At 39.0% G+C, this 13,110-nt stretch overlaps 3 protein-coding genes across 3 annotated transcripts in view; 2 read left to right on the top strand and 1 right to left on the bottom strand.

Annotated features, from left to right (window-relative positions):
- The window catches only part of LOC134320373 (serine/threonine-protein kinase D3-like), a 45,231-nt gene extending 43,946 nt beyond the window's left edge, over positions 1 to 1,285 (bottom strand). Inside the window, exon 1 of the mRNA XM_063001733.1 lies at positions 1,056 to 1,285. The gene's annotated coding sequence lies outside the window, so the exon portion shown is untranslated. The remainder of the gene's footprint in view (positions 1 to 1,055) is intronic.
- A 1,814-nt stretch (positions 1,286 to 3,099) lies between these two features.
- si:ch73-111k22.3 (pleckstrin homology-like domain-containing protein) lies at positions 3,100 to 4,950 on the top strand. The gene is made up of 2 exons (XM_063001017.1): positions 3,100 to 3,294; positions 4,686 to 4,950. Exons 1-2 carry the CDS (start codon positions 3,127 to 3,129, stop codon positions 4,896 to 4,898), a joined length of 381 nt encoding a protein of 126 aa, XP_062857087.1. The 5' UTR covers positions 3,100 to 3,126; the 3' UTR covers positions 4,899 to 4,950.
- A 3,260-nt stretch (positions 4,951 to 8,210) lies between these two features.
- Positions 8,211 to 13,110, top strand: part of LOC134320489 (connector enhancer of kinase suppressor of ras 3-like) — a 51,049-nt gene continuing 46,149 nt past the window's right edge. The window contains exon 1 of the mRNA XM_063001895.1: positions 8,211 to 8,403. Coding sequence (XP_062857965.1) covers positions 8,352 to 8,403 — 52 coding nt within the window. The 5' untranslated portion in view covers positions 8,211 to 8,351. The remainder of the gene's footprint in view (positions 8,404 to 13,110) is intronic.

Here is a 13,110-nt window from a genome sequence, read left to right as displayed (position 1 = left end):
CGTTATTACAGTTATTACTGCCGAATCTGACAGCTTAATCATTATGTAAGTCATAATTCTGTGTATCAAAACAAGCTTTTCAGGGCCTTCACAGCTCCAAATAATCACAGATTCTTCCACATACTTAACAGTAGATGTTTGGGACACTTTTCTGCAAAACAATCCATGCAAATTACACCAAATACTAAACACATCATACTGGTCTCATCTGACCACATAACCACATACCCGAGGTCCAGTCTGAATTCCATTAGCATCTGGCTTTGAAGGTTGATGAAAACTTTCCAATAGTTTGGAACCAATCGTTTGTCAGAGCCATGCACAGGGCCATGGGTGCACAATGGTGTTTATATCTGATTAACAATAATACTAATAATAATGATAATAAATGCAGATCATTTCTATTCCATTGGCATGGTTCTGTATACATATAATAAAGTATCACACAGTAGCAAAGAATTACAAACAAGTTTAGATGTTTTAATAGATCCATGATGAACATGACATCCATAGTGGGATAAGAGCACATCTGGACACACGATCATAACAAAACATGTTTTAGCATGGTAGATGTGTGTTTACTAATATAATACAGCAGTGCGAAATAAAATAAAATAAAATAAAATAAAGGGGTATCAGTTTACTTTTATTAAAGGATGGGTTTGTTTTGGGTCATCCTGATGCGTAATGATGTTGAAAAAAACATCTGGATGATCATCAGGGTCACATCTGAGCACTTCTGTACCCTAAACATTACAGTTCTGTTTGATAATACAGATATAATGTAAAGAAACAGATGTATATTACTGGTTGGTTTAGTTTTAGGGCAGTTTGAGAGAGAACTGGTGGCTGGCGCTCATGTGGATGATCAGCTGGTGCCAATTTGCGCTTTTTTCTGTTTGCACAAACGCACATGAATAAACATGGCAGGACGCTGGTGAACAATGGCAAGACAAGACTGAGATGTTTTCCAGCACTAGAGTTTATTGAAAACCAATAAATAACTGAAGAACATGAGAGGTCTGTGTTAGTAATAATGGACAGTTTTGTCTTACCTTGTTACTTACAGGGCGGGTTTTCTTTCCTGAGATGTAAAGTTCCACCATAAATACTTTAAATCCACGTTAGTACGTTCAGATCAGCTCGATAATCCTCTGCTGGTGTCCTCAGACCCTTGAGGAACATGTTCTCCAGAACTTTTCCTCCTCCAGCTCGGTGCGCTTCTGTTCCAACTTGCAACTTCCAGCCCTGAAACTTTCCATCAGTTCATGCGTATCCCATTATCTCTCTCTCACTCACACACACACACACTCTCTCTCTCTCTCTCTCTCACACACACACACACACACACACACTCTCTCTCTCTCTCTCTCTCTCTCTCTCAGTCTCAGAGAGGATAATAATAAGAAAAGGAAACGACCCAAAACCCTCCGAACGCTGCTGGGATTGTGAGTTCCGATATTTTTCCCCTGCGAAGGCGAGTCATGAAATAAACTACACTTCCCATCGCCAGAGAGGAGGCGGATCTATTCTGCGCATGCGCAGTTTTAGAGGTTTTTTATTTTAATTTAATTTTAATTTATTTATTAGGATTTTAACATCATGTTTTACACACTTTGGTTAAATTCACGGCAGAAACGGTAGTCACTCGCCACACAAGAATCATTAGTCCACAAGTTTAATGTTAAACACAGTCATTTTTTAACAATTGATACAATTTTGTATCTCTAATTCACCTCACCTGGACGTCTTTGGGCTGTGGGAGGAAACCGGAGCTTCCGGAGGAAACCCACGCAGACACCAGGAGAACATGCAAACTCCACACAGAAAGGACTCGGACCTCTCCACATGGGGATCAAACCAGTACAAACATTGATTGATTGATTGATTGATTAACTGATTGTTGCGATGATGACCAAGGTGACCCGTTCAATGGGTAAATTAAAGCCTAAATAATTAACATCTTAAGTCATCTGTCAGTTTGCCCTCACAAATAACTTTGAACATGGAGAGAGACCAGCTTTACCATTAATCATAAAATGAAGTAAAGCCTTCACACTAACAATTTAATTCTTAAGTCTTCATCAGATAGCATTTTATTTTAGGTGCAGCAGATCCAGAATAGGAACGAGCCGCCCCTGCTCACTACACAAGATTCATCAGTTCACAAGGTTATATCGAACACTGTCATGTATCTCCAATTTACCTCACTTGCACGTCTTTGGACTGTGGGAGGAAACCGGAGCACCCGGAAAAAACCCACGCGGACACGGGGAGAACATGCAAACTCCACACAGAAAGGACCCGGGCCGCCCCACCTGGGGATCAAACCCAGGACCTTCTTGCTGTGAGGCGACAGTGCTACCCACTTAGCCACCATGCCACCCCACATGGAGAAAAGCTCGGTTTAAAGAAATTCCAGTGGCCTGCAAAGAGCCCTGACGTCAGTCCCACTGAACAGCTTTAGAATGAACTGGAACATCAATTGAGGGTTTCTTGAGCAACATCAGTGCCCTTTTAAATGAATGCTTTTTTGACTGAATAGGCACAAATTCCCACAGACAGTTTCCAAGTCTTGTGAGATGGTCATAAAATGGTCTAATTTAATGTGGGGCACACTGTAGCCTAGTGGATAAGGTACTGGACTAGTAATCAGAGGGTCACTGGTTTAAGCCTCACCACTGCCAGGTTGCTGCTGTTGGGCCCTTGAGCAAGGCCCTTAACCCTCAATTGCTCAGACTGTATACTGTAATGTAAGTCACTTTGGATAAAGGCGTCTGCTAAATGCTGAAAATGTAAATGTAAATGCCCTTGTTTAACAAGTGGTAGCTCAGTGGTTAAGGTACTGGAATAGGATTCAGAAGGTTGCAGGTTCAAGCCTCACTACTGTCAGGGTGCCACTGTTGGGCCTTTAACCCTCAATTGCTCAAACTGTATTCAGTCAGAATTGTAAGTCGCTGTGGATAAAAGCGATTATGGATAAAAAGCGAGTGCTAAATGCTGAAAATGTAAATATTGTCATAACATCAAGATGATTCAGCGTAGAATCGACTCCGACGCTTCGGAATCGACTCTTTACTTCTGAAGCATGAATCCGCTAAACGACTCCCGGCCCCAGCAGCAGTCATGGCCGGCGCTTCTGCGACCTCTAACGGTGCGAGTGAAAAGCGCTCAGAGGAACCAGAAGGAGGTAAAAAAGGCTGGCTTTCCAAAAAAACCCAGTTCACACGGCGGTGGAAGCCGGTCTGGTTTCACATTAAAGATTCACAACTTTACTACGGTGGAAACGAGCAGGTAAATTAGCCAGATTAGCACTTAGCACGTTAGCTAGCTCACACCTGGTTATAAAGTTATTAAAGGATTATCAGATTAATCAACAGGACATTGCTACATCTCAAAATGTAGAAATTTCTTTCACTATTCAGCACAAATAATTTCACTTTATGTTTGATTTTGTGTTTGTTTTATTAAATCGAAATCGTTAAATGCAACAAGTTTGCTTTTAATGATTTGTTGTTTTGCGTCGCCATGGCAACAGCAGCCAGCGTTTATTATAGGCACAAATAAAATCCATAGTGTAATATTTTATTATGTTTAGATTTATTCTGTAAATTAAATTTATTCATTAACATTAGTAAATATGTACTATTTGTTCATTCATTTGTTGCATGTTTTGTGTTCAAGACAAGCAATTAACAATAAATTAATCATCATAATATTTAACAGTAGTTCTTAATAAAAGAGCTGTTTGAGTAAATTTTATCATTTTTATTAACTATTTCATCTTGATCAGGGTTGCGTTGGGTTCGGCGCCCAAAACTGGTCCCTTATTTTGGGATTAATAAAGTTTCTATCTACCTGCCTGTCTGTCTGTCTGTCTGTCTGTCTGTCTGTCTGTTTTTCTATTTGTCTGTCTGTCTGACTATCTGTATTTCTATCTATCTATCTATCTATCTATCTATCTGTTTGTCTGTCTGTCTATCTACTGGTCTGTCTGTCTGACTCTCTGTATTTATATATCTGTCTGTCTGTCTGTCTGACTATCTGTATTTCTATCTATCTATCTATGTCTGTCTGTCTGTCTATTTATCTATCTGTCTGTCTGTCTATCTATCTGTTTACTTATCTGTCTGTCTATTTGTCTATCTATCTTTGTCTGTCTGTCTATATGTCTGTCTGTCTATAAATAAAATCTATCTACTTGTCTATCTATATATCTATCTGTCTATTTGTCTGGTCTGTCTGTCCATCTACAGTGTCTATCTCTCTCTGTGTCTGTCTGTCTGTCTATCTATCTATCTTTCTGTCTGTCTAATTTTCTGTCTGTCTGTCTGTCATCTAACATGAGGTGCATGGCAGGAATACTACAACAGGACATTTTTGGTAGGTGTAAGTAACATTCAGAGAAGACCCTCTCAATCAGTGGGTTTACGTGCCAGGCAGGGATCAGAGAGAATTAAATCTATATGTTAAACTGTATTATGTAGAATTGAAGGCCATGATTTGCATTTGTTTTCAATAATTATTATTTTACATACTAAAATTTTAAAGTTGTAATGAGATGAGTTTTGGTTACAGGAGACGTAAGCAGTCTCTCTAAATCATCGTGTGTTCATTTGATTCTGCAGTAAACAGGAGTCGTAACCTCTTTATCATGATAAACTGAGAACGGACTTTTCTTCCAGACTCCTGTCAAGTCTATCAGTCTGATCGGGGCAGAGGTGGAAGCTCTGGAGGACGATACGTGTTTCAGCTGGACTATTAAACCACAGAACAGAAACAGAACCTTCTTTCTAAAGGCTGGTTCAGCTGAGGAGCAGCAGCAGTGGATGGTGGCTTTAGTCGAGGCTCAGATGAGCTCCAAGGAGCATGCTGTAAACGCCTGCGTTCTTCAGTAGTGTGTGTGTGTGTGTTGTTTATACAGACTAATACATTTTATAAGCATCCCCACTCCATCACATTATGAGTAGATGTGTTATGTAATGTTATGTAATGAGACATCCTGATAATCACCAATCTGCCTTTAGCAGAGAATGCTTTGCAGAATAAGTAAGTAGTAATTTGACATAAAACCACAATTGTTAATTGTCAATTATTTTAATTAAGACACTAATAACAAAGAAAATAATTTTTTTAACCATAATTAATAATTGTTTTTCCTGTGATGCTACCTGAAGTATTTTGAAGAATTAAGCTAATACAGAATGTCTTCATATCCTTCAGGTTGAGATCTTGTAGACTTTCCTCTTCAGCTCATCTTACAGCAGGGAAATAATAGAATTATTTATTTATTTATTTATTTTGCATGTAATTTAGACATGTTTTGGGTTATTTTACCTTTTCTAAATCTCCAGGTACTTTACAGAGTCTGTTTTGTACGTTATACCAAAAAGGCGTCAAATCTTCCATCATTCATAAGAGTGGGGATTGATTTATTTTCTGTATAATCATCCATCACTTAATGCTGAACCCACACAGAGTGTCTGTTCTCTCATCTGATAACCGAGCCTGACTGTAGCCAAAGTTCCACAGGAGACTCCAGCTGCTCAGATCTGTGGTTAGATATAATAGTTTTCCTCTCATGCCTTCCAAGTGTGGTGTGTTGGCACTGAGGTGGTGATCACGTGATTACTGTAGAACTGTGTGTGTGTGTGTGTGTGTGTGTGTGTGTGTGTGTGTGTGTGTGTGTTTGCAGGAACAAATTACACTTGCGTCCTCTTTCAGGCTTCAGGCAGGTTAATTATAATTCTGGTTGTCTAAATATTTGTTTAATTACTGCTCTAACCACAAATGTGATATTATTATGTAGCTATTTTTATAACATATGATTAATAAAGGTCAACAAGCTTTAGTTTAATCTTCTTTGTGTATTTTCTGTTTATAAATGTTTATGTACTCACTCACTGCCTTAACCGCTTATCCAATTAGGGTTGCGGAGGAGGTGCTGGAGCCTATCCCAGCTTTTCAATGGGCGCAAGGCACACAGTAACACCGTGGACGGGACGCCAGTCCATTGCAGGGCATGCACATATACACACACACACATACACATACCCATTCATCTATAGGGAAATTCAGTGTCTCCAATTAACTTGACTGCATGTTTTTGGACTGTGGGAGGAAACCGGAGCTCCCGGAGGAAACCCACGCAGACACGGGGAGAACATGCAAACTCCGCACAGAAAGGACCCGGACCGCCCCGCCTGGGGATCGAACCCAGGACCTTCTTGCTGTGAGGCGACAGTGCTACCCACCGAGCCACCCTTAATGGTTATATAAATGATATAATCACGTTTTTAATGGTTTATGGCTTATGTTTACCCTTTATTTAACTGATAAAAGTACAAAAAATATCCAGTGTTTTCATCGACCGACTTCACTGTGTTTTGTAAATACAACACACTCAAAAAACTTGGGACATAGACAAGTTTCCCACTGTGTGTTACATCTCTTGTGGCAAAAACAGCACAGAACTCACAACACTTTTACTCTAACTGGGTTTTATATTTTTAATATTTCACTTCCATCAACTGGTCAGAGTTGAAACACTGTGTGCAAGGCAGGAATGCATTGTACAGGTTGGCAAACCAGTGCAGGGCTTCGGCCATCCACCCCCCTCAGACACAGCCCATCATGTCTGTGTTGACTCGCAGCCAACTGATAGCACCGCTGACATTCGAGCCCAAGTCTTATCACTGGTGAGCTAGCATAACAGGCTGCTGTTCCACCCAAACGTCTTCAGAAAACTTTCACTACACACGGTCACATTGGAATTTTGGATGCAAACTGATTTACAGAATTAAAAAAGGTTATAAGAACATTATAAAGGTACATGAACAAAACACAGACTTTTTACATGTGTATATGATAACAATATATTTATAGATTTAAGAGATTATATAATATTCTTAGAGATTTGTAGAATTAATTCAGTATTTGGTTACAACATTTACAAAATATTTGTGAACGTTGTTGTTACGTTTCCACACCAGACCGCCAGAGGGAGCGGCTTCTGTACAAAGTTCTAGTTTGTGTACTCAGTTACATGATTATACCCCACGTTTTACATTTACCCTGTTTAAAGGTGCATTCTTTAACATTAAATGTTTAGTACAATTCTTTATCCAATAGTTCTTGTGGTTGCAACCCACAATGTTTGTGTTTAATGCCCCTTAGACGCGTTTCTGTAATGCTAAGTGACAAGATGTAAACACACAAGGAGACAAACCAAGATGTGTGATTTTCTTACCTTCTTTTTTGGGTTAAAACTAATAAAGTTTGCATGGTCTTTGCAGTAGTAAGAATCAGTGCCAGAACCAGCTACCCAGTGCCTCTCCAGGCTTGCGACTTCACCCACATTTAGCACCATGGTAGATTTTAACCCCCCTTTTTAATTGCATGGTGGCCTACAGTACAACAGGGTACACATCCAAATCTAAAACTGTACGGTACATAATGTACTACTGTCTGTTTTCAGTTGCACAAGGGTACCTACTGTATGAACTGTACTGTAAGTGAGGAGCTGAGCTTTTCCTTAAATGCTTTTGAATTTCCACACAGACCATTTCAGACTGGATCATGGATTTTGGAGGAGTAACCCAGGGGTGTCAGACACTGGTTCTTTAAGCGTTACAGCTGATACACCTGATTCAGCTAATCAACTAGTTATCAAGGCTTGATTTTTGTGTTAGAAGAAAATAAAACATGTTAAATAAAGTCAAATGTATTTGTACTGGGCAGTTGTAGCCTAGCAGGTAAGATATTGGACTGGTAATCCAGGTTGGCACTGTTGGGTCCTTGAGCAAGGCCCTTAACCCTCAATTGCTTCGATTGTACACTGTCATAGAACTCTACGTTGCTTTGGATAAAAGCGTCTGATAAATGCCAAAAATGTAAATGTCTCAGGGCAACTTCTACATATTTTAGAACTCCCAAAACCCCTGATGAGCAAGCCTAGGGCAACAGAGGCAAAGAAAAACTCTCTTAATATTACAAGGAACCTTCAGAGAAACCAGACTCATCCGGGACCTTCATCCTCCAGTCTTTATAGGACTGCTCAGGGGACTTGGACACCCTTGGTGTAACGTGATCCGCCTTCCATCATCCCACCCTGACCTCCTACAGGACACCAGTCCCAACATCTCTCTCTCTCTCTCTCTCTCTCTCTCTCACACACACACACACACACACACACTGTGAGTCTCGGTATTGTAGAGAACAGCTCGGTACTGCGGGATTGCGCCTCCACATTATTACTGATTATTAATAAAATTAATGGTGTCGGTATGAAGCGTGTGTGAGGATTTTGTACCACATCTCTTCACCTGTGAACTCACCACAGCTGTTACATTATGGATCCTATAACTAAATGGACACCAACTCAGGTTATGGACTGGATGAAAGGTACGACTAACTTTATACCCTCCCAAACTCTTTTACTCTTTCTTTTATTTTACTAGCTCCTACAAATATGTATTTCAGACTGCACCGGTGTGTTTTCCGGTTCATTTCTGGTTTAGTATCATTTACTGTGTTTGTAAAACTTTAATAAAAGCTTCCGTAACACAAACCCGCTGTTTTTGCTTAACCGGTCGACGCATGCGCAGTCTTGATTGAGTTAACTTTCCACTAACAGTAATAATATCTCATTTTTAATAAGATATAAAAATCTAACATTTTAAGCTTAAGCTGTTTTACATAGATCATTGACTACAACTATATTATTACTATCTAACTACTACTAACACTAATAATAACAATATCTAATTTTTAATATGGTCTGAAAATCTAAAATCTTAAACTCAAGCTGTTTTACATAAATCACAAAATGCTGAAAAATGTTCGAAAATAAGTAAACAATAATAGTCTATATATCACAGTAAATTAAATGTTCAAGTAATAAAATATGACAAAAGTACTATATTATTACAATACTACTACTACTACTACTAATAATAATACTACAGTAATTATAATAATAGTAATAATAATACATCTACATAGTGTCTCATGCACACTGACACTCATACCATCATGTCAAACCTACATCTAATTCCTTGATAATACTTTGACATTTTTATCTCTTATATTTATAATTACATGTATACTATTGGTTATAATCTATACTACTGCCTCCACTACATATATTCATTCATACCTCTATCTATATGTCTGTCCGTCCGTCCGTCCGTCCGTCTAATCATAAATAAACTCTTAAAATCAAAAATCAACCTCGAGATTTATATACGTCCCTTAAGTAAAATTGCATTCCATAAATTATTAAATAAGCAAGTAAATAAATAAACAATAAAATCCTACAGTAATAAAAAAAAACACACACACACATATATGTATATATGTTCTTAAAAAATTCTATTACTTGCACATTTACATTAAGAATTAAATCTGCAACAAAGTGATGATTGTATTGGCAACCACACTTTAAGCGTGTAGCTACAATATCTTGTAAATACTAGTTTTTATTCAACATCGATGATCTGCTTTTGCAACTGCAAGTTACAAACAACGTTTGTGTGGAAGAATTTTGAAAATTGACCAACATTTACCAAAGTTATAGACAAAGTTACAGAGTCATTTTTGACTCACAGTGATTATATAGTAGCAGCATGTTGTGGATTTGACTTTGAATAGATATATTTGTTATTTTTCTATTAATCTACGCTTAATTAGCTTACAAGTTTGTGATTCTGGAATCGTGCCACGGTTTAAGCATGGAAATCCAATTCTTAGTTCTTGAGTGCTGTTTATTCCAGAGGCACTTAGTTTCCAACCCAACACACAATGTTGATGCTACATGCTCAGTTGTACTGCCATGTAAGCTGTGTGAAAATATCTTTTAATAACAGCGCTTAAGAGTTGTCGCAGGGCAAAAGTAATTGGGACTGAATACAATTTAATCAATTGAGGGTGATCAATACTGGCATCTCGGTATAGCAACCTTCCAACTACAGGTCAAGTACCTGAACCACTGGGCTACCACTTCCCTTCTAGTGCAACCCTTCACTGCCATGGTTTGCCAATGGTTACTGGATGGCTAAATAAACTAGTAAAAGTAAGTGACCATGTAAAGTAATTAAAGCTAAATTAAAATCATCTGAAGCTGGAGGTTAGATGTTTTTATCAGGCACTGTGTGGACGTGTAGACTGTATTACTGTGGCTACACTCGCTCTGTAAGGTCAGCCAGTCCAACACACTGAGTTATGGCGCCTCTGTTTGGTTTTCTACCCACTTCCACGGAGTTATCTTTAAAACGTTGTTGTTTGTCCATGACCCAAATCTTTAAGTCATCAACAGATAATCAGCAGTTTCGCTGAACTTTGGTCCAGGCAGTAAAATGGTGTCTGAGGGACAGGGGTGCAGTCGGGAGCGTCGGTAATCAATTTGAATTCAGGTGTATTTATACAGTAGATGTGAAATGTTTACAGACGTGTGTGTGTGTGTGAGGGACGTGTGTGCACAGGGCAGCGGTCGCTTAGTGGGTCGTTACGTGTTTGTTTAGGGCTGTAGCAGGCTAGTGGTGATGATACGGGACTAGTGAGCTGAAGTTTGGGCTCCTTCTTGCAATGTATTCAAGTTGCTTTAGATAAAAGCACAAGTCTTTTGATTTCTGCACCTTTAGCGTTTTATTTTACACAGGTTCAAAATAAATAGTCACCCAGTTAGAGCCACTTCTTATCACCTACCAGGATTGGGTTCCCATACAGAGCTGTATCATGTATGGAGAGCCACGTTATTCTCTATATGACTTTAGCTCACGTTAAAGTCAGAACTGAACTCCAGTCTGGTGTGTACAGGGCTCAGCTGATACTCTCTCATTACTCAGACTGCACTCACAGACTGAATTCAGTAAGCACTCACTCAACCCTGTTTTGGACTTTTAAACATTCGCCTGTAGCCGTGACTTCAAAGTCAGAAAGACCTCAAGTTCACCGCCGCACTTCAAAAGCTTCGTCACGCTGTGTAAGTCTGTAGGAAGTGAATTTCGAGGTGGGAACAGGAATAAAAGCTCTCGACAGGTGTTTGATCTTAGTAAGTGGGCTGTTTAGAACCCACAGAATGGTTCGCTGATCTCTGTTTTTCCATTTTGTTTCATTATTATGTTTTACCACCATTTATCCTGGTCAGAGTTACATCCTGGACAGGGCACCAATCCAGTGTAGGGCATCAGCCATTCTGCTCAGACATAATCAGTCATGTCTGTATGTAGATGCTTGACTGGCTGATAGCACCACCGTTGATTTGAACCCTGGATCCCAGCGGTAGTGAGCTAGTTTAGTTTACCTCTGCGTCATCTGAGTACTTTGATACCCGATACCCGATTGTTTGCCAAAACAAACTAGACAGTTTTCAGCTGGCAAACTAAGTTTGATATCAGTGCAGAAGAATCAAGAACGGTGACACCAGGAACGTGAGAATTGCTTCTTTTAACGGCGACTCCGGCGACAGGTTTTTTACTAAATGACCATTAAAAACGATGCTTCAAGGACTAAAATGTCTAAATATGCATCACAACTTTTCACACCCCAGCGTCCAGTCTTCTATAGTCCTTCATGACCTTTGTTTACTATTATTTGTTTACTATCCCCCAGCGTCCAGTCTTCTATAGTCCTTCATGACCTTTGTTTACTATTATTTGTTTACTATCCCCCAGCGTCCAGTCTTCTATAGTTCTTCATGACATGTTCCCACAGTGTCCATGTGGGTTTCTTAGTGTCCTCACACCTTCCTAAAGCATGCAAAAGGTGGGTTGAAAGCTCTAAATGGTTAAAGTGTGTAGCACCATGGAATAAACCGGGGTCAAGATCAGAATGGATTTCCGTCACGCTTTCAGCTTTTCGCGTGAGCTCTGTTTAGCATGCTTAAGATAAGATAAGATTAGATAAGATACAATAAGACAAGATATGATAAGATAAGATTAGATAAGATACAATAAGATAAGATATGATAAGATAAGATTAGATAAGATACAATAAGATAAGATATGATAAGATAAGATTAGATAAGATACAATAAGATAAGATATGATGACAAGATAAAATTAGATTAGATAAGATACGATACGATTAGATTAGATTAGATTAGATAAGATACGATAAGACAAGACTAAATAAGATTAGATTAGGTAAGATATAATAAGACAGGATAAGATAAAATATGATATCTTATATATAAAGAAAAGAGTGCTCTCAGGGTGTGTCTCTCTGTACACAACACTGAGCTGCACTGCACTCGTCGAAGTGTGGGTGATAAGATGCATACGGCTGCTGCCCACGTGTCGGAGGGGGCGTGGGTTAGCTTCGTTCTCCTCAATCAGAGCAGGTATCGGCATTGGTGGAGAGAAAGCATGACGCAATCGGGCAATTGGACTCGCTAAAGAAGGGAGAAAAAATGGAGAAAATGCATAAACAAAATAAAAAATATATATTATTATTATTATTTTATTACTATTAAATTTGCAACATAACAGCAGCTTTAAGAATATATATATATGTGTGTGTGTGTGTGTGTGTGTGTGTGTGTATATTTTATATTTTATATATGTATATAAAAAGAAAAATACAAAAAATAGCGTATGAAACTCCAGGATCTTACTGAATATAACTTTGACTTAGCTGCTAGAACTTAACTGTTACCTCGTCAGTGAAAAGGGGCAGAAAAAGCTCAGGTGGCATCTTTCAACATCAGATAACAGGACAATAAAACAACGTGCCACCTTAACGACAGTTAAGCCAGAATGAAGCACCGTCACACACGCTGACGTGAGAAGCCGATCGCTGTTGATGAAGCAACTGTGGAAAGTGTCGGTTGAATAGCTGACGAGTTTCAGTTAAACAAGCCTGGAGCTAAAACAACAGTCTCATCCTGGCACGTGTGCCAATAGAAACCAGTAAAGATGTTTGATGACAGTTTCAACCAGGATTTGGCAGAACTTCATTCATGGCTTGCCAACTTCTGAACTGTTAAAAAAAACAGGGAATTGTCTACAGTCGGGTCGGACTTTTGGTGGTCAGGTGGTCAAAAAGCAGATTTCACAACAGGTTTCTAGTACCAGTGAAACACTTAGCTTAGACCTTGTGGTTTTATGTTCT

Source organism: Trichomycterus rosablanca, chromosome 9 (genome assembly GCF_030014385.1).
Source record: "Trichomycterus rosablanca isolate fTriRos1 chromosome 9, fTriRos1.hap1, whole genome shotgun sequence".
In the NCBI taxonomy this organism is placed as follows: domain Eukaryota; kingdom Metazoa; phylum Chordata; class Actinopteri; order Siluriformes; family Trichomycteridae; genus Trichomycterus; species Trichomycterus rosablanca.
Note: the sequence above shows the minus strand (reverse complement) of the source record. Positions and strands in the feature narration are given on the sequence as shown.